This window comes from Ranitomeya imitator, chromosome 10 (genome assembly GCF_032444005.1).
Source record: "Ranitomeya imitator isolate aRanImi1 chromosome 10, aRanImi1.pri, whole genome shotgun sequence".
Lineage (NCBI taxonomy): Eukaryota > Metazoa > Chordata > Amphibia > Anura > Dendrobatidae > Ranitomeya > Ranitomeya imitator.
In genome coordinates, this window is record NC_091291.1 from 132818921 (window position 1) to 132845468 (window position 26548).

At 42.2% G+C, this 26548-nt stretch overlaps 1 protein-coding gene across 8 annotated transcripts in view; it reads left to right on the top strand.

Moving 5' to 3' along the window:
• The window catches only part of CADM1 (cell adhesion molecule 1), a 232581-nt gene that overhangs the window by 159388 nt on the left and 46645 nt on the right, over positions 1–26548 (top strand). For all 8 annotated transcript variants that reach the window (XM_069741373.1, XM_069741372.1, XM_069741370.1 and 5 more), the window contains 2 exons: positions 6292–6388; positions 15300–15472. In XM_069741373.1, coding sequence (XP_069597474.1) covers positions 6292–6388; positions 15300–15472 — 270 coding nt within the window. The remainder of the gene's footprint in view (positions 1–6291; positions 6389–15299; positions 15473–26548) is intronic.

Genomic DNA, 26548 nt, shown 5'->3' on the forward strand with positions numbered 1-26548 from the left:
CTCTGTGCAGTGATTGTGTACGAGTCCGGGGTCACGAGGCCCAAGGGTCATTTCTCCGACAGGTTAGTTATAGCAGGCTTCAACTATGGCATGTATAAATAATGGGTGGGCATAAAACACAGCCCCATTTCCTTTGTGTAATTTGTGCAGGATGACACTTATTGGGCTCATTCATCAGTAATGTCTTATAGTAAAACTGTATTTTACCATAGCAACCAGTGCTCCTCCTTCATGTCGCCACAGAAACCAGAGCTCAACTTTAATTGTGGTAACCAGAGTTCAGCTGTCATTGTGCCGTGGTAACCAGAGTTCAGCTGTCATTGTGCCGTGGTAACCAGAGTTCAGCTGTCATTGTGCCGTGGTAACCAGAGTTCAGCTGTCATTGTGCCGTGGTAACCAGAGTTCAGCTGTCATTGTGCCGTGCTAACCAGAGTTCAGCTGTCATTGTGCCGTGGTAACCAGAGTTCAGCTGTCATTGTGCCAGTGCGGTGCAAGACATTATTGAGGCCCATTATCTCCTTCCTGCCATTTGGGTGATTCTCTGCAAAAGGGCAGCAGTGATCTGTATGTTTTTCCCCAACATGGCGTATTGTGAAATCTGAATAAGATGTACACACAGGATCATTCACGCACGATTGTTCTGCTGGGAGATGTGCAAACCTTCCTGGTCTAATAATAATCAGAAGACATAGTGTGGAAGTGATATACAACATATTATCCACGGATGATGTAAAAAATAATAGCGATGTGTTCAGCAGCATCCGTCATTGCAGACGTCCAGGAGAGGATTAGGAGAATCCAGAGGAAATCAAAGCAAAAATGATCCAAGCAGGCGTAAAACCTGTCGCATTATTCTGGAAATCACCAAGTCTGTATGTCTTCTGTTTCGCAGTCTCAACAAAAAATAAAAATGGAAGAGAAGTTATAATTTGGCACTACTACAAGATATGTCTGTGTGGACAAACTTACTGAATATCTTAGATTAATGGTAGAGGGTGACAGCAACGGCCACCTGCGGGGACCTATGAGTGCTCCAGTGTGCAGTAACACACTGTTGTTACCTGCAGAGTCATGTAACCATTCACCCCTGCATATAGGGGTGGCTGTCACCCCCACTACAGTGCTCTACCCTGTGGCTTTGCTCACGCTGTTTTATGGGCCTTTCAGACACAACACTTTTTGAAGCAGAAAACACTTCAGGCAATGATTATTTTTTGGGAAATTTTTTATAACTGTTTCATATTCCTGAAAATTTTATTTTCCCCCCCCTGGAACAGTTACCGTAGGTCTTTTTTCCTCTGAAGCTTTTTTTTTTTTTTTTCCTCCTTTTTTGCAGACTTTTGATTTGAAAACTAAAGTCACCTTAGGGTTCCCTTGAAAGAAGCAATGTGTATTATTTTGTATCTACCAGGCTATTCGCAACACCTCATCAAGAACAAGCACTCAAAATAGCCATGTGGATTTCCCATAAAATGAGTATGAAGGTTTTTCTAAGCATTCTTTTTGGTGGATTTTTCAGACTATCTACTCCCACCCCCCTCCAAAAAATTTAAAAAAAAAATAAAAAAGATCTGGCACAACGTCATGTATGCACCACACCACAATGGTGACATCGCATAGGGCCAGCTAATCAATAGAAGAGCATATGCCGGTTCGCGAGCTTCCTGTCCGACTGACACGAAATTCTTAGTAAATTTAGTTGCTTTTTTTCTAGAAAACAGTCTTAAGACCTAGAATCTGTCGTCATGTAAACAGTCTACAAAACGCAATTTCTGTTCATCGGTCCATTTTGTTTTCTGTTTTTTTTGCTCTCCTCTTCCTTGTACGTCGCAGAGATGCTTCGTCCATCCTCCATAATGCACCTAAATTGAAACTATTGTGAAGCAATGTCTCCGTAATTGGCAAACCGAAATGATCTGATCTTCTTAAATTGGCAGGTAGTGGAATTTCCAGCGACTCTTAATGCGTAATTCATTTATTCAAACTTAATGTCCATTAACATTTTGCGGGAGCTCGTTAGCTTTAATAATGCATTTCTACCTTTAGCTTCAGCCACCAAAAGCCAGATTTAGATCAAAGAGATGAAGCTTCATCAGATAATAAGACTTCCTTGGCTCCTGATGTCTCCGGCCTTTCTCCTGCCCTTCATGTCAGAGGTGCGAGCACCGAGAGTAGTGGTAGTGGAATGAATCCACCGCAGTGCATCTCAATGTGACAAGACTCATTTTACACCGGATGAAATCCCAGCGCAAATTTACTGCTTAAAGAAAAATCACAAGCCCTAACACCACATATATGTTCTGCTGGAACTATCATTATGGCATCACCCTGCCCTGGAGGTTCGACGTTCATAAAGGCATGCATAACAGAAAAGAGAACTTTAGGTAATAAGGATGCACTTATTAATTACCCCTGAGTTAAATGGGTTTGTTTTGCAATTATTTATGACCGATCTCCAGAATCCGGGAGAAATGTTGTAGGATCTCGATGGTGGGACTTCCATCAATCACATGGAATGGACTAATTATTTCCTCATTGCTTCTTTTTTTTTGCTTATGTGACTGGTCTTGTATATTAGAGGCCAGGGAAACCACTGATCTTCAGAAAAGGGGTCTGGTGTCACCAATTTGAATACATGCCCATTGCCCTTACATTTATTGTCCTTAGGACTAAGGAATCTGACCAAGAACGGTAAAGGGCAAAAAGGGTTTTCGTCACGTGCGCAACCGCTGATCTGTTCCTTGGGATTGGTGGTGGGCCCAAAAATTATACACTGCCGCAAGATCAGTGATAAATACTAATTGTGGGGCATCCACTTTCATAAGGACCTGTCGCCACTCTTGACATCTGTTTCAGCAGATAGTTTGATGCCTCCTAAAAGTGACCGTTTTTGAGCATTTCCTAGAACTTTGCGTTGCATTGTTCCTCCTCAAAATACAATAATTTGCCCTACCGCTCCCCCACATTACCGATATGGGCGTGTTACTATAGTCAGCACTGATTGGACAGTCTGTGTAAGGACATACCCCCAACTGGTAACACCCACTTGTCACTTCATTCATTGGATTTTGGACAGGTTCTCTTTAACCCCTTTATGTTATGACGTACTAGTGTGTCACTTATCTGGTGTGGGTGTATGGAGCGGGCTCAGGATCTGTCTGTGTTACACAGCCAGCGTCTGTCACTAACAGTAGGCCCACTTACCGCCCGATCATGGTTGTTTATCGCCTTTCTGGCATTGGCATTTGAATAGCGCCAATGGGTTGTCTACTAAAGGCCCCTTGAAATGCCCCCTTGGTACTCCCGTGACAGCCATGGGTTATGCTTTATAAAAGACCATCATTTTCATATTATACTGCAATATTCTGTTATTGCATTACTTAGAACAAGCGATCAAACGATCATAGGTTCAAATGCCTTAAGAGGAATAAAAAATTAACGTATGTAAACAATAAAAAAAAAATCTAAAAGTTTTAATCACCCTCACTTTCGTTTGTTAAAATATTTGCAATTGCTGCTTCCGTAAAGGCCCCATCTATAAAAAATGTAGCATTAATTATCCTGAGCGGTAAAAACCAATTTAAGATTTTTAAAAATTCTAAACTCCGGAATTGCTGTTTTTGTCCTATTTTCCTGTGCATTATATTGTAAAATGAACGGTGTCTTTCAAAGTTACAACTCATCACACAAAAAAACAACTATGAAAGGAAAAACAACTAAAAAAAGGGAGCGAGAGAGAGCGAAAATTGACCATGATGGGAAGAGCGCTAAAGAAAAGTTTTAAAGAACTGTTTTTAAGAACTCCTCTTGTAGAAGGCATTGTCATGGGTAAATATTATTAGATGTAGCGCATTCCTCTGTAATCCTCCCGCGTATGTGCTCCACATCAGTGTTTATAAGACCTCACCTCCCTCCTCGTACGGTCCCTTGTTGCTCTACGACTTTGCCACTGCTTCTCAAGGTCAAGCAGGGACAGCTATGGCTGTTAAAACACTGATCCACCGCCATGGAGGACTTGTGCATATGAAGCTCCTGAGCTCTGCTCTTCTCCTGTGTTGTCCCCTCCCTCGTGTACGGCACTCTGCACCCAAGCTGAGAGCAACCCATTACTGGCCTGGCGCACACACTGTGTCTCTCCGTTATATATGACACGCGGACGGATGTATCAGTGTGGAACATGGCATAGATCTGTAGCTTCACCTCAGCATGAAGGCAAATGAGTTTCCTTCAGCCTGAGTTGCTTCAAGTGTGAAACTCGCTCTGCAGAAATGGATTTCATGTTGGCGAGATATAAATCTGGACGGCTTTTATGCCTCTCGGCCCTCTCTTCACGTTGTCTTGCATGCCGAGACCCTCATGTTGGATAACTTGGCTCTGACTATACATCACAGGTCTTAACACCGTCAGGGTCCACGATAACTGGATCTACTCTATATAAAATACAATAGTTAGGATTAGGTGGGCCGACTTTGCTCCGTGCCCTTCCTTCCGCCTTCCTTTTTCCTTTTTCAGTTCCTCAACTTTCCGTGCATGCTCCTTATTGGAAGTTGTTCATTTTTCTCTCTGTTCTTGAGATTCGTCATCCTTGTTAGCATTTATCTTCTCTCTTCATTCTACCAGCTTGGGTGACCTTATTAAATTCTTCCATCGTACCCTGTCATTTTCTTAGCCTGCTGCTGTTCAATTTCCTCCTTGTCCTACACCGGTACGCTCCCCGGGACATCGGCTTGAGCTCCCTTGGTAGTTTCTCTGATTTTACTGTTCGGAAAGATCACCATTCTTCAATCCTGGTCAATACCTTCTTTAGTGGGTTGAAATGTGAAGTTCATCTCCATAATTGCAACATAAAGATATAAAGTATAACTAAAAAGGTTCAATAAATTTCTCCTAAATTTCACGAGAAAAGAAAAATATTCTTCCATTTTTGACGGAAGGATCAACATTGATGTCTGACGCAGCTTGGCTAAGCGGGAGTGTGAAATCTGTCTAGGCAAGGAAGGAAATAAAATGGATGGTCAAAAAGAATAGTAATATCCAATACCATAAGTAAATGATAGAATACACATCCTTGGGTCATGTCATGGGTTAGCCCTGCTCTCTTAATGCACTAGGGGTCCATATCTGACCAAAAGCAACATCTTCATGGAGTTTGTTCTTCCTGTGCTTGGAAGAAAAAGACAGAGGGACACACCGGCAAAAATCCTGGCACATCCAAAAATTAAACTTCTATTATACAATGAAAGCAAATTGAACAAAGATTAATCAACATATTAAAAACATTTAAAAATAGCAAAAAAAAGCCAAGAGAATTCAATTTTAGCACATGATAAAGTGAACAAATGAAAACTTTAATGTCGAAGCCCGACTACTATTAAGCAAGTAAGAAAGGCACCCACGTGTATCGCTGATTTTGATCAGCTTCCTCAGGGGTCTTCCTGTTTTTCCTTGGCTTGTGCTCATGTCATCTGAGTACTCAACTTAAATCCTACAGGAGCATGCATGGCTTATAAGTCTCCTCACTCTGACATGCCAGGCTCTCCACAAGGAGAAACGTTACCCTTAGACCCGAGTCCAGAGCCTCTCACCTAACCAAATCAGATCTCATATTTTGCACTGATCAGGGGCAACACTCCAAAACATGATGCCTGCAAATTGAGATTCTGGTTTGGCTTTTATCCTAAGTCATATTAAAAGGCTCGTTAGTCGATATTGACTTTTAAGATCACTGCTTCCAATAGGTGGAGCTGGAGTTAAAAGTTCTCTTCCCCTCTGAAGAGTCAATTTGCATATGTGATTTAACAGAGAAGCATGCATGACTTACAAGTCTCCTCACTCTGACATGCCAGGCTTGGCTTGTCACTCTCCTCACCACGAGTAGAAAGGTTGCCCCTTAGATCCTACAGTCTAAAAATATACGAAGAGGTTAATCCGCTTCCAATAAAATTCATCGTCGCATGTGGCTGATATAAGTGGATGGTGAGCCTCGTGGGGACAGGGACTGATGTGAATGGTGACAATGGCTGCCAAATTTTGAACTGAAATTACCATGGGAAATTAGTTAATAAAACCAGGTTGTAGATTCCATAGTGCAACAGTTTTCCATAACAACTGTTCCAGTAATGTGCAATTTTTGTACAACCATCCTTAGTACCTGTCCAGGTCCACCATCATTCAGAGAAGATCCTTGCTGGGTCCTTCCCTCACTAGAGAGTAGAGCATGGAAGAGCCGAGATAATTTTATATGCCGATTTTGTTACTAACTATCTTTTCTTTTTCCGCTTTGTTTTCTAGATAAACCAGTGGTGATGGTATCAGTGGTTTATCCACTGGGTCTTACCAGGGAAGGAGAACCTCTGGAGTTAACATGTCGAACAGTTGGTAAACCCAGGTAATGTGTAGGCTGGGAGCAATAATTAGTGGACAACTAACCATATAAACCTCATTCTAAATCTTCTGAGGATTTTCCCAAAAATGGCAATTATTACATGTAAACCTAAATCAAAATAAATATCTATTTTCTGGTAGTTCAACTGCTGGAATGTCCCAAGCCTTGGGGCAAAGAACATCTGGTCAATCGTCAGTAGAAGTTGTGAAAATCTCCATGTGATGGCCCAGTGGGAATGTTACAAAACATACCCCACAAACCTATCTCTATTGAAGTGATCCTTGTACATTTAGAAGTGTGGGTGAGATTTTGTCTTTTAACCCTGCTGTTGTCTTCGGTCAAAAACGACCGACCTTGAACTTCAATATTCTTTAAAATATTCAAGATGCGGCTCTGAAACCCGTGGCCGGCCGACCCATCCTCATTTAAGTCAATCAACCACAAGTTTCAGAACCGCATCTTGAGCACCCCAAAAAATACCAAAGTTCAAAATCGGTCTCCCCAGACCGAAGACAACAGCAGGGTTTGAGGAAGTGCTTGAAGGACTTTTTCTCTCTGCTTTTACTTTCATGTCTGTCAAACGTAAAAAAAGGAGTCCCTTTAGTTCAGTGTAGGCATGCATTAGGCAACGGGGGCGATGCTTGGAAGTGTGGTGAAAGAAGTTCCAGCTTCTATGGTGCTGGCAGAAGGAAGAGGAACCTCCTACTAAGAAAAATGACTAGCAAGTGCGTTTCGGGATAGTTCCTAGACATACTAGCCTATTTTGTGCTCCAAAAGCGGTTTTAACTTGTTGTTGGACATGAGGGCAGCAAGACCTTCAACGGACACGATGCGAATTCTGATTTCTTTAGGCTTGAAATTTAAATGAATAAAATCTAGAAATATCTAGAGTTAATGCATTATCTTTTCATGACTGGCTGACAAAAAAAAAAAGACAAGAATCTGTCTATTCTCGTTAAAATCCTGTGCCGTTTCTTCTGATTTACAGATAAGATACTAATTATAGATAGCTAGCTTGTTAAAGTGTGGGGATTTGACAAATAAATGTGTTAGATGTGTTTGGCGTATGTCTTTTTTGTCTCCTCCGCAGAGTAGAAAAGGATTAAGGAAAGAAAAATATTGGGTGGAAATGGCAAGCATTAGGCTGGATTTTAGAGATCCGCTTCTTTTTTTTTCTATTTTGCAGCACCTAGAGGTGCCTGTCCCTGTTGTAAGGACAGATCATCTGGTGACTGATCAAGAATCCTGCAAACCTGTATGTAAATATCAAGGATTGTTGTGTCTTGGATATCTTTTACCAGAAGACATGTATAGCGATATCGACTTGTTGATGTTCTCCATTGACACGTATGGTGGTGTTCTTAGCCATGTGTATAACCTTGATGAACATGTAGACCATAACCAACTCATTGATGATGTTATTGGATATATACGGTACCATTGACTCTTTAAAATTCTTCTTGTCTATACATGGTGAAAATTGACCCATTGATGTTCTCCACAGACATACACAGCGGCATTGACTCGTTGTTCTCTATAGACACATATATTGGTGTTGGTGGTGTTCTTAGCTATGTGTATAATATGGATGGACATGTAGACCATAACTGACTCATTGATGAGGTTACTGGATATATACGGTACCATTGACTCTTTAAAATTCCTCTTGTGTATACATGGTGAAAATTGACCCATTGATGTTCTACACAGACATATACAGCGGCATTGACTCGTTGATGTTCTCCATAGACACATATAGTGGTGTTGGTGGTGTTCTTAGCTATGTGTATAATATGGATGGACATGTAGACCATAACTGACTCATTGATGAGGTTACTGGATATATACGGTACCATTTACTCTTTAAAATATACATGACGAAAATTGACTCATTGATGTTTTCTACAGACATATACAGCGGCATTGACTCGTTGATGTTCACCTTAAAACAGAGACATGTTGATGATTTCCATAGATGTGTAAAGCAACATTGATTTAATGTGTTCTACGTTCTACATAGACATGTAGAGCGACATTGACTTCATGATATTCCTCATAGCCATCTAGAGCAACATCAGCTCTTGGAAGTTCTACGTTGACTCGATGATGTTCTCTTTAGACATATATAGTGGTGGTGATGTGCTTCGAAGGCATTTATAGATGGCAGCATTGACTTGTTGATGTTCTCCATACATGTAAAGAACATCATTGACTCATTGATGATCTCAATAGACGTAAAGAACATAATTGTCTTGATGATCTCCGTAGACATGTAGCGCAGCAATGACTTGTTGATGATCCTCCTATACATTTGGGGCAGAATTGACTCATTGATGATCTCCATAAATGTGAAGAACATCATAGACCCATTGATTTACTCCATGAACAGGTAGAGCACCATTGTCTTGTTGATGTTCTTCATAGATGTGTCTATGATATCACTGACTCATTGATGTTCTCCATAGACATGTATAGTAGTGTTGTATAGTAGTAGCCATGTGTAGCAACAGTGACATATATAGAACATAACTCACTCAATGATGTTCTTCGGGGATATATACAGTAACATTGACTCATTAATATCCTTCTTAAATATGTATAGCAAAATTGACTCATTGATGTTCTCTACAGACACATACAGTGGCATTAACTCATTGATGTTCACCGTAGAACAACAGAGACAAGTTGATGTTTTCCATAGACATGTAGAGCAACAATGATTACATTGTCTGCATAAATATGTAGAGTGATGTTGACTTCATGATGTTCTTCATAGCCATGTAGAGCAACGTCAATTCTTTTTAAAAGGGTTGTCCATTACTAGAACAAACCCTTCTCGATCTAAATCTTTGGATCTGATCTAATGAAAAAGCCTATACTCCCCTACCTTGCTGGTGCCGTTCCAGCGGTGTCTACACTTGTGGTCCTGGGGCTTTTGTACAGTTGCGTGATGCATGGTGCCCGGCTCCACAATCGGCGCTGGAGCCTTTGTACGAATTGAATATCAGTAGGAAATCTGAGATCAGCTGCAGCCCGGACTTCCTCTTCATGTTCAATTCGACAGAAGGCGGGGACAGGGACGCCAACGCTGATTGAATACCGGGCACCGCGTGTCATGCAACCGCACGAGAACCGCAAAACCGCTAATGCAGACACTGCGGAACGGTGTCGGTACGGGAGGTGAGTATAAGCTTTTCTTTTTTTTTTTTTTTATATTTTATTGGGGACAAACATTTGGACCGAGAAGGGGTTGTCCTAGTTGTGGATAAACCCGTTGTTTTCCACTGACATATAATGCAATATTGACTCGTTATTCACCTTAGACATATATAGTGGTGTGGTTTTCCTCATAGGCATTTATAGCGGCATTGACTTGTTGATGTTCTCTCTAGATGCGAAGAACCTTGACTCATTGATCTCTGTAGACATTTAGAGCAGCAATGACTAGTTGATGATCTTCATAGATGTGTGTATTGCAGCACTGACTCCTTAGGGTACGTTCCCACGGTCAGTAAATGCTGCGGGTTGGACGCTGACTACATCCGTAGCTTCCAGATGAGGTTTCAAGAAATCCCATCTCCACTATGCATGCCGAGATGCCTGTGGCTTCCCTGCGGAGACTGACATGCAGTGCGCCTTTGCAGACCGCAGCTTGTCTATTTATCTTGCGGAGATAAATGTCACCCGTACAATGTAATGAACACATGCGGAATCACCTGGGTTCAAGTCGGCAGCGGATATATGCTGCTTTCAAAGCGCTGCCGATTCCTGACCCTGGGCACCTACCCTGAGATGTATAGAACAATATTGTCCTACACATGTACAGCCACTTTGATTCAATGTTCTCCATAGATATGTAGAGTGATATTAACGTCATGTTCTTTGTAGACATGTAGAGTGATATTGACTCCTTGATGGTCTCCATAAACTTTCACAACATCGGTCATCCACTTCAGGTGTAGCGTATGTTCATCATACAGCCTTGGGTTGCTACTGCCATAGTATATCTACCCCAGTGTTTGAGAATTGGTCATGTATAATACATTACGTATAAAACCACACATTACTAGATGATAAAAAGTCTGCAGCAGATGTTATGAAGTAGCTGCCATTTCTTGATATTTTACATCTGGCCTTTCCATCTATTTATAAGCCACTGACATTAAATAATTGATTGCACCCGTCGGTTGTGACACTGACACGGTGTGAGTGACATTGAGCGAGGTGCGACATTGGCAGTGACAATGACGTTGATGTGGCACTGGCATGTAGTACGGGGTTTTTATATTTTCCCCCTTATGAATATGTTAATGTAGACGCATACAGATGGAATAGAAAGACTTGACAACAACTACTTTGTTTTAATTAACGTCGCTGTCTAACATGCCTAAATGGAACGTAATTCAATTAAAGTTTGCTTCCATTCTTTTTTGTAAATGTGTGTTTCTATCATTCGGAGATGGAAGGCCTAATATACGCTGTCCATTATGGTAATGACCGACGAAGGACGGCTTCTTCATCTCTAATGATGGCAAAAAAGCCAACAATATAAACGTCAACCACTTGATTGACCATGGCGAGCGTAAAGGATGACCATTCATATATAGAAGAGATGTCTGCTCTTCAGCTATCGTCTCAAATGCTTAGAGTCATCGGAAGTGCTCGGATGAAAGCTCCCGGTTGGGAAGGAATGGATGGGACCTGGAAAGTTAAAGGGAACCTGTCACCTGAATTTGGCGGGACAGGTTTGCGGTCATAGGGGCGGGGTTTTCGGGTGTTTGATTCACCCTTTCCTTACCCGCTGGCTGCATGCTGGCCACAATATTGGATTGAAGTTCATTCTCTGTCCTCCGTAGTACACGCCTGCGCAAGTCAATCTTGCCCTGCGCACGCGCAGTATGCTTTGCCCAACTGTGGGCAAAGCCGAAAAGCATTAGTGCGCATGCGCAGGCACACTATGTTCCAGAAGTATTTTGCTGTGTTCCGGCGCATGCGCACTAACGCTTTTCGGCTTTGCTCACAGTTGGGCAAAGCATACTGCTCGTGCGCAAGGTAAGATTGACTTGCGCAGGCGTGTACTACGGATAACACAGCATGAACTTCAACCCAATATTGCAGCCAGCGGATAAGGAAAGGGTGAATCAAACACCCGAAAACCCCACCCATATGACCGCAAACCTGTCCCACCAAATTCAGGTGACAGGTTCCCTTTAATGAAAATCCAGCTGTTGATTTCCAAGTGTGAACAAAAACGAAAACTTTTATTGAAACCTCCAAATTAAAATCCTAGAAACATTAAAAAAAAAAAAGACCTCCTGAAGAGAGTAGCAAAAACCTGCCCGTTTCGAACCGGCATTGTGCACAAATGCCTTCTCGAAACACGTAGGTTTTTGCTACTTCCTTCAGAATTTCTTCATTTTTCAATGTTTCTAAGATTTTAGTTTGGATTTTTCAATACAAGTTTTTATTTGTATTCAAGAGCGTACAAGAATCAAGAGCTGTATTTTCACTAACTTTCCAAGATAACTGATCATACATGTCAGGATTTGCAGCTCCAAATCGAGCTGGTGGACGAGTCTTTTCTGAAGCCGCCTACCTTAGGTCCAAGCAAGAATCACAAATCCACTTTGCATGTTGCAATTTATCTGGTCTTGATGACCACTTGTATTTTTTGTGTGCTGACCACCAATTTTTATTCTAACTGCCCTCCATTTTTTATTAAAATTACACTTATTTTCAGTCTTCAATCTTCATTACTTTGTTCATTTTCAGTTTTTGCATATTTTAATATGCAATTTAAAGCCTGATAGAAGTTTTAGATTTTTCTAAAAGGAATGCCTCTCCCAGTAATATAGGCTGGATGTGAGCTCTGTGTGTCTCTCTCAGTAATATAGGCTGGATGTGAGCTCTGTGTGTCTCTCCCAGTAATATAGGCTGGATGTGAGCTCTGTGTGTCTCTCTCAGTAATATAGGCTGGATGTGAGCTCTGTGTGTCTCTCCCAGTAATATAGGCTGGATGTGAGGTCTGTGTGTCTCCCCCAGTAATATAGGCTGGATGTGAGCTATGTGTGTGTCTCCCAGTAATATAGGCTGGATATGAGATCTGTGTGTCTCTCCCAGTAATATAGGCTGGATGTGAGGTCTGTGTGTCTCTCCCAGTAATATAGGCTGGATGTGAGCTCTGTGTGTCTCTCCCAGTAATATAGGCTGGATGTGAGCTCTGTGTGTCTCTCCCAGTAATATAGGCTGGATGTGAGGTCTAGGTGTCTCTCCCAGTAATATAGGTTGGATGTGAGCTCTGTGTGTCTCTCCCGGTAATATAGGCTGGATGTGAGTTCTGTGTGTCTCTCCCAGTAATATAGGCTGGATGTGAGGTCTGTGTGTCTCTCCCAGTAATATAGGCTGGATGTGAGGTCTAGGTGTCTCTCCAAGTAATATATGTAAAGAAGCTGCGGAGACACCATCATGTGTTTCTCGACGCAAGCAGTGAATAGCCAGGCCTTTCCCTGGGAAGGAACAACCACGGGAAGGGCAGCATCCTATGAAGGAAAGCCACGTATGCCAAGCATGGTATCCATCCACATACAGCTGTTTCGGGGTTTTTGCCCCTCATCAGTGTGGAGTAGGAATCTGGTTATTAGGAGCAGTGCCCAGTAATATAGGCTGGATGTGAGGTTTATGTGTCTCTCCCAGTAATATAGGCTGGATGTGAGGTCTACAGGTCCTTCTCAAAAAATTAGCATATAGTGTTAAATTTCATTATTTACCATAATGTAATGCTTACAATTAAACTTTCATATATTATAGATTCATTATCCACCAACTGAAATTTGTCAGGTCTTTTATTGTTTTAATACTGATGATTTTGGCATACAACTCCTGATAACCCAAAAAACCTGTCTCAATAAATTAGCATATCAAGAAAAGGTTCTCTAAACGACCTATTACCCTAATCTTCTGAATCAACTAATTAACTCTAAACACATGCAAAAGATACCTAAGGCTTTTATAAACTCCCTGCCTGGTTCATTACTCAAAACCCCCATCATGGGTAAGACTAGCAACCTGACAGATGTCAAGAAGGCCATCATTGACACCCTCAAGCAAGAGGGTAAGACCCAGAAAGAAATTTCTCAACAAATAGGCTGTTCCCAGAGTGCTGTATCAAGGCACCTCAATGGTAAGTCTGTTGGAAGGAAACAATGTGGCAGAAAACGCTGTACAACGAGAAGAGGAGACCGGACCCTGAGGAAGATTGTGGAGAAGGACCGATTCCAGACCTTGGGGAACCTGAGGAAGCAGTGGACTGAGTCTGGTGTGGAAACATCCAGAGCCACCGTGCACAGGCGTGTGCAGGAAATGGGCTACAGGTGCCGCATTCCCCAGGTAAAGCCACTTTTGAACCATAAACAGCGGCAGAGGCGCCTGACCTGGGCTACAGAGAAGCAGCACTGGACTGTTGCTAAGTGGTCCCAAGTACTTTTTTCTGATTAAAGCAAATTTTGCATGTCATTCGGAAATCAAGGTGCCAGAGTCTGGAGGAAGACTGGGGAGAAGGAAATGCCAAAATGCCTGAAGTCCAGTGTCAAGTACCCACAGTCAGTGATGGTGTGGGGTGCCATGTCAGCTGCTGGTGTTGGTCCACTGTGTTTCATCAAGGGCAGGGTCAATGCAGCTAGCTATCAGGAGATTTTGGAGCACTTCATGCTTCCATCGGCTGAAATGCTTTATGGAGATGAAGATTTCATTTTTCAGCACGACCTGGCACCTGCTCACAGTGCCAAAACCACTGGTAAATGGTTTACTGACCATGGTATTACTGTGCTCAATTGGCCTGCCAACTCTCCTGACCTGAACCCCATAGAGAATCTGTGGGATATTGTGAAGAGAAAGTTGAGAGACGCAAGACCCAACACTCTGGATGAGCTTAAGGCCGCTATTGAAGCATCCTGGGCCTCCATAACATCTCAGCAGTGTCACAGGCTGATTGCCTCCATGCCACGCCGCATTGAAGCAGTCATTTCTGCCAAAGGATTCCCGACCAAGTATTGAGTGCATAACTGAACATTATTATTTGTTGGTTTTTTGTTTGTTATTAAAAAACACTTTTATTTGATTGGATGGGTGAAATATGCTAATTTATTGAGACAGGTTTTTTGGGTTATCAGGAGTTGTATGCCAAAATCATCAGTATTAAAACAATAAAAGACCTGACAAATTTCAGTTGGTGGATAATGAATCTATAATATATGAAAGTTTAATTGTAATCATTACATTATGGTAAATAATGAAATTTAACACTATATGCTAATTTTTTGAGAAGGACCTGTAGGTGTCTCTCCCAGCAATATAGGTTGGATTTGAGCCCTGTGTGTATCCAGGGCACTGCGGTTCTCATTAGCTCATATATCAGCAGGTTATCTTGCTCTTATTTCATCTTCATGTTCTTTCCTTCTTTTCTACTGAAATTTTCTCCCCCTCCAGAGACTTTGCATGCTTTCTCCCCTAACCACTGGAGATTTGTATGCAAACCTCATCCTTTCCCTGCTGCTATCTGTAACACTGAGAATAGAGAGTGGGAGCTCTGATGGACTTGTAACATTTCTGCATATCACCCAGCTAGAGAAAGGGAGAAAGGACTTACAGACTCTGCTACAGCAGCAGATTGGTAGAAACGTTTTTGTGAAGACTACTCAGAAAGTTACTGAACTTTGCCTATAGGATGCAGTTGGATCATCACATAAATTGTATGCTCAGGTGTTCTTGGCCTTTCAAGCCCTCTGCTTCAGCCAGTGACGACAGTAATAATTTTGCTTTTCTTATGTTGAAGTCCAGCACAAATACCGTAATTTAATCCTAGAGTAATTTTTCCCCAGCGAGTGGAAGCCTCACCTCACTGTCTTGTCTATTGCAGACCGGGGAAAGTCACGTGGGTGCGAGTAGACGATGACCTTCCCGAGCATGTCCTCATTGAGGACGAGAAGCTCTACTTCAGCAGCCTGAACAAGACGGATAACGGCACGTACCGGTGCGAAGCCTCCAACAGCGTGGGCAGCTCATCGGCCGACTACACGCTCTATGTGTATGGTAAGTTCCGGAGTCTCAGTAACGTAATACATGGCCGACTTCTACTGATGACACCAAGTCTGTTCTTCAATCTCGGTCTAAAAAGTAGAGTAGAAAAAATTTGGTAAAATTTTTGGCAAAATCAAACACAATTTTGAATGTTCACTATAGAATACATCCAATATACTGTCTGAACTACTGAGACCCCCGTGTGCTTTACACAAACTCCAGATTGTACAGTAATCTATTTTAATATCTGCAGTTATTTTTGCTTTTTCTGTGTTTTTTTTCCCATGTTTCATTAGCATATTTTATTCCACAATTAAGGCATGCATTCCACTGAGGGATGATCGGGAAACCTTTTCTGTCCTCTAATTGCATTTATTCATAATTTTTAAAGAATCAGGCATATGAAACCTTGAACAAAATAAAGTAATGTGAATGGAGCCCTAAAATAATGCAAAAAAAAAAAAAAAATCACCAGTAAATAAAATCCCCTGGATTTATCATATTTTGCTTAAAGGGAATCTGACAGCAGGTTTTTGCTAGTGAATATGAAAGCAGCGTGAAGTATGGGGGCAGAGAGACTGATTTTAGCAACCTGTCACTTACGGGGTTGATATTTGTAGTTTCAATACAATCAGTGTTTTATCAGCAAGAGATTATCACTACCAAACTAGTTGTCCTGTGCCGTGTAGTCCAACCACGCCCCCACCACTTATTGGCAGCTTTCTGTGTACACTGGCAGAAAGCTGCCAATCAGTGCTGTGGGCGGGGTTATGCAGAGCTCCGCATTCAGAGAACTGGTAGATATGCAGCAGAGAAAACAGGGATTTCCTCGAAAGTGGAGCAAGTGGTCCAGTTATGTGACACATCACTGGACTCGGGGTCTCAGTCCCTACATCATGCTGCTCTCAGATTACATTCCCTTTAATTGTTAAAGAATCTAGTCTCGAATTGTCTCGTGCAAAAGATGTAATTTCTCCCAATTACCCCTAAGTAGTGACGGCGGATCTCCTGTAACTGCAGCTGTGGTGGTGCGGATGGTATACATCTAATCTGTATATACTGACGCATTAATTTTCTTTTAATTACTTCTGGAAAAAATGTAGATCTCTTTTGGGAGCATTTTATTGCATGCATTTTTAGGTACTATTGGGTTTCATTAAAACATTTTGGACAGTTTTTATCTTCTACAGCCTCTACCTGTCGCCGTACATAGCAGACTGCAGAATGGTCTACCTGTGCATCCCATCAGGGACCTCGTCTTGTAACCCTTATTTCTCTTCTCGTGAACCATCATCTAAGTTGATTTATGACCACCACAAAGTTCCAATAATTATAAGAAGATCATTCAGAAGAGAGATAAAGCTGATGAATAGATCGAGCTCTCTGACTGATTCACTGGTAAATCATTCTGCTATGTACTGTTATACATAGTTGCTGTAGAAGACAAATGGTCCAACATTTTTAACAAAACTCAATTGCAAAAATATTTTCAGCGACAAATGCGAATGGAAAAGAAATCTGTAGCCAGATTCATGCCACCTAACCTAAGAGCACCATCATGTAGGGGCAGAGACCCTGAATCCAGAAATGTCACTTGCTGAGCTTCTTGCTGTAGTATTGCTTAAGTCACTGTTTTATTAGCAGGTAGTCCTCCTTATTCATAAGCTCTGTATAAACCTGCCCCACCACCACCGATTGGCAATTTACTGCCTATGCACAGTGTACACAAAATGCTGGCAATCTGTGTAGGCTTATTCATAATTGAATAAAACTTGGCTAAAGAAAACCTTTGCGAGACGGTAGAGAAGAATAAAGACCCCTATTGTGTGGAAGCCCAAATATTACTGCAACGGGTGCGCCATTTTTACTGCGGACACAGGCAATGTTCTGGTAGAGGCATCATTCTGTGCTGCAACCTCCCCACACTTCAGGCTCTGTTCAGCATTTTTCACCCATTTTTTTAAGCCAAGAAAACGTCTCCACCATATTTGTTCCTGTGGATCCGCTTCAGACATCAAATACTGAAGTGTGAATGAGGCCGAAGCCTTGGGCCAGTTACACACATCCAAGTATGGACATATCCAAGTCTGGACTTTGACAGACGGACCCTCCACTGGTCTCCTGACCCCGGAACTTGATTTTGACGAGACAATCTCAACAACTAGGCCACAAAAGGGGTGGGTTTCGAGAAAACAAAAAAACAAAAGTTGATGCCTTGGACACGATGCTTGAGATTGCTGAGGGTGAGGACTACATGTCCTGACCTGATAAGTTCAGGAGACGTGAATGTGTGAAATTGGCCTTATTCTTTACTCTTCTTTGACTGTGGACATCTTCCCAGGGTGGAGATAGGGCTGTATCTGGTGTGGGTGTCTGGGTGCATCAGAACCTCACAAAATTCTGATTTTATGAACAGAACTGGACTTGATTATAAATTATGTTCATTATTCCTGATGTTCTGATGTACCCGTGAGCCCTATGTAAACCACTTTCTTTTGCGTATCATGATCTTAGAGGACGTAGTGACCTGTGGGCACTCTTTTCGTCCCGGAGTCATCTGGTCCACAGGTTCACTCTACGTTGTAAATGACCAACTTGCTATTCCAAAGTAAAACTTATTGTAGACGAGCGAAGTCTTTAGGCAGCATGGATGGTGGAGAGGCAGCATAGCTCCTTTGTTTCACCGCTCAATGGGGTCCCGTCTTCTTTTCCCGTAGCTGCTGGAGATACTTCTCTAGCATTAGAGAGGATTCCACCGCTCAATGATGTCCCGTCTTTTTTTCCCGTAGCTGCTGGAGATACTTCTCTAGCATTAGAGATGATTCCACCGCTCAATGGTGTCCCGTCTTCTTTTCCCGTAGCTGCTGGAGATACTTCTCTAGCATTAGAGATGATTCCACCGCACAATGATGTCCCGTCTTTTTTTCCCGTAGCTGCTGGAGATACTTCTCTAGCATTAGAGATGATTCCACCGCTCAATGGTGTCCCGTCTTCTTTTCCCGTAGCTGCTGGAGATACTTCTCTAGCATTAGAGATGATTCCACCGCTCAATGGTGTCCCGTCTTCTTTTCCCGTAGCTGCTGGAGATACTTCTCTAGCATTAGAGATGATTCCACCGCTCAATGGTGTTCCGTCTTCTTTTCCCGTAGCTGCTGGAGATACTTCTCTAGCATTAGAGATGATTCCACCGCTCAATGGGGTCCCGTCTTCTTTTCCCGTAGCTGCTGGAGATACTTCTCTAGCATTAGAGATGATTCCACCGCTCAATGGTGTCCCGTCTTCTTTTCCCGTAGCTGCTGGAGATACTTCTCTAGCATTAGAGATGATTCCACCGCTCAATGGTGTTCCGTCTTCTTTTCCCGTAGCTGCTGGAGATACTTCTCTAGCATTAGAGATGATTCCACCGCTCAATGGTGTCCCGTCTTCTTTTCCCGTAGCTGCTGGAGATACTTCTCTAGCATTAGAGATGATTCCACCGCTCAATGGTGTTCCGTCTTCTTTTCCCGTAGCTGCTGGAGATACTTCTCTAGCATTAGAGATGATTCCACCGCTCAATGGGGTCCCGTCTTCTTTTCCCGTAGCTGCTGGAGATACTTCTCTAGCATTAGAGATGATTCCACCGCTCAATGGGGTCCCGTCTTCTTTTCCCGTAGCTGCTGGAGATACTTCTCTAGCATTAGAGATGATTCCACCGCTCAATGGTGTCCCGTCTTCTTTTCCCGTAGCTGCTGGAGATACTTCTCTAGCATTAGAGATGATCCTTAAGTGACTTTTCTGCTGATCAATACTTACCAAATATCGAATACAAATTTCTGAAAAGTTAGGCCTCACCTACTAGGAACACCTTAAGATCACTCCCAAAGCAGAGGCCTCACCCCCTAGGAACACCTAAGATCACTCCCAAATCAGCAACTTTTTTCAGTTTTTTCTTTTTAAAACCCCATCCTTTTTGGAGATCAAGTTCTAGGATCGTCTTGGTAAAATCGAGATCTTCGTCAAGTATGCCATTCTGTTTCAGTGACCGGGAAAAGTTTAGATTTTAAAGGGGGTTTTCTCTCATCTTAGTTGCAGTACCTGTGAATGACCACTATGTGTTGTATCGAGCTGGTTGTTCTGGCTCTTTGCACTGTATACTTTTACTCTCTAGGCCCCGCAAGAAGATAATTGGTGGGAGTGCTGAGTATCATACCACCACCAATTTATTTATTTATTTTTTTTTATGTTGATGACACATTCTAAGAATGCCATCAGTAGCCACATCCTTGGACAACCCCTTTAAGAACTTATTTTGACATATGGTACAATGCGGATACTGAACGCTACACTTATTATATGTTGGCATTTATGCCTTAAACAGTCCCATATAAACATTTTTTTGGATATCCTATTTGCCCTCCATAACTAATGCTGCCACCCACAAGTACGTGTGCGCTTGACATTAACCCTAAATAGGGACGTGTATTACTATCGTAGGTCAACTGGGTCTATCACTACTCAACACCTTGGATATTGCGGGACATGAAGTCTGTTCATCAGTTTAATTTCATGGGCTCCCAGGAGCAAAGTGGGATATAACGGAATTATAGCAGCAGTCCAAATCGGGGTCTCTTGGATGGATGGGGGGTCCAGTTTACACAATCATTTCATTCATTATACTAAAAAATAAAATAAAACATCATGAAAATCTTCAAATAAACATTGACACCTAGTGGCCAAACTGTATGAAAAACTTAATGCAACTTTTTTATGAACTTTTAAACTTCTCACTTTACGTGTGTTTCCGAAGTATACAGGAATTAACTATAGAGATGAGTAATGCACAAGTTTAACTTTTTGTCAGCTGTAAGTTCCCACACGTTGACAGGTCTTGATCGATAATTTGCGAGTGGTGGTTTTGCCTTTCTAAACTTTTAGGGAACAATGACCTGTATGAATATAGTTCTACAGCACACACGAGCCGAGACTCGGCGCCACATTAAGCTGTCACTTTGTCTTCTATTTGTCTTTGTCATCTTGACAGTGACACCATTCTGCAGCCATATTCCCCGAACACTCATAAAAGTACTGCCTGTAATTAAGGGTTTGATGTATTAATTACAGACAGGCCGGCTCTGGGAGAGATAAAGGGACTTCCAGATGTGCCTGTGATTGGAGGCTGACATCCTGCTGACGTCTCCTATCGCACGCAGAGTACACGCGCCGCGGCGCTCCCCGTTCGCCCTACCTTCCTCGCAAGTTCAAAGCCAGATTACTTCTCGGCATCTCTTTCATCAGGGCCTGGGGAACCGTGACTCATTAACAGGTGGCGGCAGAAACATGAAAGTGCTCCCCAATTTAATACCTTATTGTTTATTCTATCACCTGGAAAGCATTGAGCGTGGCCGTGCCTAGTGTATGCCTCTAATACACTCATGGTTATGGCAAGAAAGTACCAATAGCATAAAATGAAGCTTTGGGTCATAGTTTTAGGATGTTTATCTTCCATTATAAAATTACTAGAGTCCATCAAACAGGTTTTCAGGTTCTTGATTCAGGCACCATATTAGTAGTCCATGGCTGCCGAACCAAAGCTCTTGGAACCTCCTATCTGCTAACATCACCGGCACCTCCTCTTATTAGTTGGCCCGGCATGACGGCATAGTTTGGCATTTTGTGGCCAAACCACAAATCGTAAGAGGAGTTGGGAATGCTACCAAGTAGGAGAAGGTTTGCAGGGCTCTGGACCAGCAGTGTGGCCACTGGACCTTTTGTCCTGCAAATGTATTTGCTCCTCTCCAAAAAAAATAAATAAATAAAAACCTCTGATTTAATGGCCGTAAAATAAACTCCTTAGAAACCAACCTTTCTCATTTTCTCACCAGCTCTTGGTAGTCACCTTATCTGTAGGTGCAATGGCTTTGATCACCATACATTTGTGGTTCCTATGGACTATCTTCACGAATAGTAAAACATATCCTTCAAATGCCACCTTTTCCTTTTTCTGTTGGTGACTTCTGAAGCTGGTGACCACTTTTTGATTCAATGGCTGTGATCACCAGTGGTTAATTTGTGGAGTATGGGCCCTAAATGAAATGCTTAAACTTTGGCTAGGGAGGGTGAAGTCTCCGATTAAGGCCGGATTTACACATCAGTGGTCCATGGTCCAAGTATGAACCTCAATGCACGGACCAGCTGCTGGTCTCCTCATCTGTATTGAGATTATTGAGTTTGGGTCAGGAGACCTACAGGAGGTCCATGAATCTGTCTGTTCTCTGAGCAGTTATATGTAAATCCAGATTAATATGCTTTACATTTTTTGTCAATATTGAATGGGTTGATCTTTAGTTTATTGAGCAGGTCTGGGAGCCGAAACTCTTAGGTGACCAGCTTTATTCTCCAAAGAGGAAACTCTGTGGCCAGGAGCTGGTACACGATGGCTATAAACATGGATGGACAACAATGCAATAAATGGTCATCATGAGTCCTTCACAGAGAAAACTAGTCAATATATATTGGGTCTCCATCAGAGCGGACCCAAAGAGAATATATTTGAGATCTTCACTCATAATAAGGCAAATGAGTAAGAGATGAGCTAATGGGACCATTCCAGAATTATGTAAATGCCTACAACAAGCCTTGGGGAACAATCAAAGACTTGGAGATCGAAAAGACTAGGTGGAACGTGGACTAAAGACTTTAGACTTAGTAAAGGATTAATCACACCACATTTTCTCATCTGTATTACGACCACAAGTCTTTAAGCCCAAACTAACACCTACATAGACACAGATGATGCGAATAGGTCCGGAAAAGTGTAAGAAAACTGGCTTCAATCCTGTCGTTTGAACCTTCCTTTAGTCCAACGTGCACTATATTTGTCAGTAGGATGTATCAATATGGTGCCGAATACCCCCCCCAAAAAAACAAGCTCTGAACATCATGGAGGACTTACGGAGTGCAAGTATCGGAAGAAGTGGCCTCCATAAATCGGGTTGAATCAGAAAACATTCTTAAGAGGTTCCTTGTGACACTGAGACATGATCCCAACGTATCTACATGCCATATACCCCACCTACTTCTCTTCAGTGCTCCAGATATTTTTAGCTGAAAACGAGTGACACCTTCCGCACCCCTTTTTTCTTCGTGATTCATTAAAGAAAAGCATCTCCTTGATGACAAGCACGACAATCATCGAAGACAAACACTCCTACACGCGGGGAAAACATCAAAAAAAGCAGCTTGTTAGATTTTTAAACAATCACAACCTGTTCTCGTCTTGCCGTTAATTCCCAGAATCGCCAATTTGCTTTCATCTTTCGATGGCCTTTACAGTCTGCTAATTTTTAATACTTGGGAATGAAAACCGTTTGGGGCCCGATTTTCTTCTACATTTCTGATTTTTGCTTTTTTTTTTTTTTTTTCTCTCAGTGCGGCTACCCATTAGCCAGTCATTTCATTCTGTCATTTGTAATCCTAAGATACCTAACGTAACCCGCTCTGCTAACAAAGACAGAAGAAAGCGTGGTTTAATAAAGCGCCGGGATATGCCCAGATTAATTAATTGATTTTATTATATAAATCACACAATTAAAGGCAGTGTTACAGCGAAAATTCCCTACGGTATATATTGGGATAAGACAATTAAAAACTGACAAGGTTGTCAAACCACGGCGAGGCGGCACTGGTGCCAGCAGAGATTAACTTTCCCCAGGATGCTTTGTTCCAGGTGCAAACTTGTGTTTTACTTAATTAAATCCATTGCAAAAGTTAAAAAATCAATAAAAATATCGCCAAACCTCTTATCAATGTGTTTCCTATACAAACCTATGTGTTTCCTTGGTAACAGACTACAAACACATTCTGTGTAGTCTGATCCTACAGTGGAATTGCCAAACCTCTCTACCCTACTTTTTTGTTAACCTACACAATTGTCCGTTTGTGAGGATTAGGTGAAAAGTGGAATAAATGCAAAAACGTGATAAAAAATGGCACATTTGGTTTGTAGTCGGCAACAAGTGAGATGTACAGGTCTGCATCAGAGATGTAGACTCAAAACGATAGGACATTTGTCATAAAGACCATTGTACAATTGCTTCATTTTCTTATTTTAGATGCAATGAAACTACAAATAATTCTATCAACTCATCAAAATTTATTTTATGAAATATTCAAAATAGAGGATGCTCAATAAACGATACATATCACATATCCACAGGATAGAGTTGAGAAAAAAAGATTTACGCTGCCTTAGTGCGGCACCCACTTTGGTACAGCCGGACCAGAACAGTACAGACTTCCTAGGCCTCATCCTAAGCACCTTTTACAACTCCTTGGCCCCCACAACTTGGGTTACGTGGCAGAGGCCTACTAATCTCAAGAGGCACCCAAGATCGGCGTCCCAGTGCCGACTGAGGAGGTTTGCACTACTCTAATCCAGCTGCCATGGAGTACCGGAGTAGGGCACAGCTGGGCTAGGGCAGCCTTCACTTCTGCACCCGGCATCCTCCGTGCTTCGTACCGGGCTCGATGACATCATGACATCGCTGGGCCTATGTACAGTAGTGTTCATAATAATAGCAGTGCGTTCTATACACGAGTTAATCACAAAATCTTTCTTCTAGTTTTATTTCCAGCATTCGGAACATTGCACGCTGCTTTCTAATTCACAATATGGAGAGAAAATAACAAAAAATGAACATTGGACTACATCCCAAAGTTATTTGGCATTTGTTGGCTTTGTCTCAGAAATGGCATTTTATAGGTCACCCTACAAGTGTTCTATCGGATTAAGGTCCGGGGATTGGGTCGCCCTATAGCCTCAATTTTGTTGGCCTGTGGAACCAAGATTTTACTTGTGTACTGGTGTGTTTAGGGTGGTTGTTTTGGTGAAACACCAATTTCGAGGGCATATCATCTTCAGCGTAAGGCAACATGACCTCTTCAAGTATTTTAATATATGCGAACTGGTCCATGATCCCTGGTATGCCGTAAATAATTCCGGCACCATAGTAAGAGAAACCTGCCCATATCATGATGCTTCACCACCATGCTTCGCTGTCTGCAGGGTGTACTGAAGCTTGAATGCAGAGTTTGAGGGTCGTCTGACGAACTGTCTTGGACCAAAAAAAGAACAATTTTACATTCATCAGTCCACAAAATGTTTCTCCATTTCTCTTTAGGCCGGTTGATGTGTTGTTTGGCACATTGTATCCTCTTCAGTACATGTCGTTTTTTTATCAGTGGGACTTTGCGGGGACTTCTTGCTCAGAGATTAGTGTCACACAGGCGTCTTCTGTCACAGTCCTCACAGGTAGCTTGAGACTCTGTGATCATCCTGGAGGTGATAGTTGGCTGAGCCTTGGCCATTCTGGCCATTCTTCCATCCATTACAATGGTCGTCTCCGTTTTCTTCCACGTCTCTCTGGTCTGGCTTTCCATTTTAAAGCATTGGAGACCATTTTAGCTGAACAGCCGATCATTGTCTGCACTTCTTTATATCTTTTAATCTCTCCAATCAACTTTTTAATCAAAGTACACTGTTTTTCCGAGCAATGTCTTGAACGACCCATATTTCTAAGGCTTCAAGGAGAAATACGGTACATGTACAACTTGTCCTGGCCACCTGATTCACACCTGTTTCTTCCCAGAGTGATTATCCTCAATAATTGAACTCCACACTACTACTATTGTGAACACTTTCCCCTTTCAATTAATTATTCTAATACACAGACTCAAAAATCTGCAGATCGTGAATGCCGAGTCTGGTGGTTTTCTTAGAATCTACGCCCCCAACTGGTAAATTGTGTGAGACGTAGTGATATAATTTATACCAAAACCAGGGATTCATCTGGTCAGTCATATTGGACTGCTAGTATTTTGAACACTACTTTAAGTGCTAGAGGCATCCATGATGCCAGGTGCAGAAGTGAAGACCGCCATGGAGAGCTGGGCTGGATGCCGGCGCACGGCAGCACAAAGATTTTTGCTCACCTTTTATTGATAAATGTACAATTGCTGGGTGTCTGACTATTGGGATCCCCAACAATCCCCAACAGTCAATCCAAAGTCCTCAGTATTTCTGGAGTGGAAGTGGACATGCGGGATCATTGCCCCATTCAATATCCATAGGAATGGTGGTCAGATCCTTTGCACTCACACTGATGAGTTTGGGCCCCCTGTTCTTGAGATCTCTGGGGGTCTCGGCGTAGCTTTATTATCTAGACTGTGGAGAGGTAATATTTCGGATCCAGTGCTAGGTATCTGCTACACTTTTTCTACACTTTGGCAGCCGAGAGAATTCGAGCTACTGTGGTTTTTTTTCCTATCAATGTGACTTGCATCATTAGTTACGAACCCAGCATTGTCACCAGCAGGCCGTGTCCTTTGTTCCTATGCAGAGACCTGAGCACAAAGAACGCCACTTTTCACTATAAAAATGTCTGAGCACAAGGGAGATGACCCAGTTATCTGTAGTAGTCTATGGGAATTGACAAGTGCACACTAATAGTACAACATTTCTATTAACTCCCATGGGGATAAAAAAAAAAGTTGCAAACTAAAGTAATAGGCGAGTTACATATTGTGACTTGCTGTTGGAATCACATAATATTTTTTAGCTCTACACTTGGCTATATAGATTTTTCTGTACTTGGAAATTTTTCAGACCTTAGTATATGGCAGAGGTTGTACAGCTGCTTAGTATCTCGCTACAGGCCATGCTAAGAAATGATCATACTTTGGCCTGCAGTCACCATGCACTCAAGTTTAGTGAGGTCCACCTTTCATAATGGCTTCATGGATGGAACCTACCCCCCCTATTCACACTTGGCCCCTTTTGTGTATTGTCTGAATGGAAATGAGACTTTGTATAGATGATGTAATGTGATTGACAGATGCAGGAGACATTAGGTAATCGTTTTAGGAAATTGGGGCATCATACAAGATATTTTGCTTAAGCCATGAACTATATTGTCCTAGAATGTAGGCATCAAGTATAAAGGGAATCATAGAGACTGTGGGAGATCGTAGAGTAGAAGGGGGGTTGAAATGTAGAGGTCAGAGAGAGCATGGTATGTCACAGGTGGATTTTAGCGAACATTGGAAGTCATG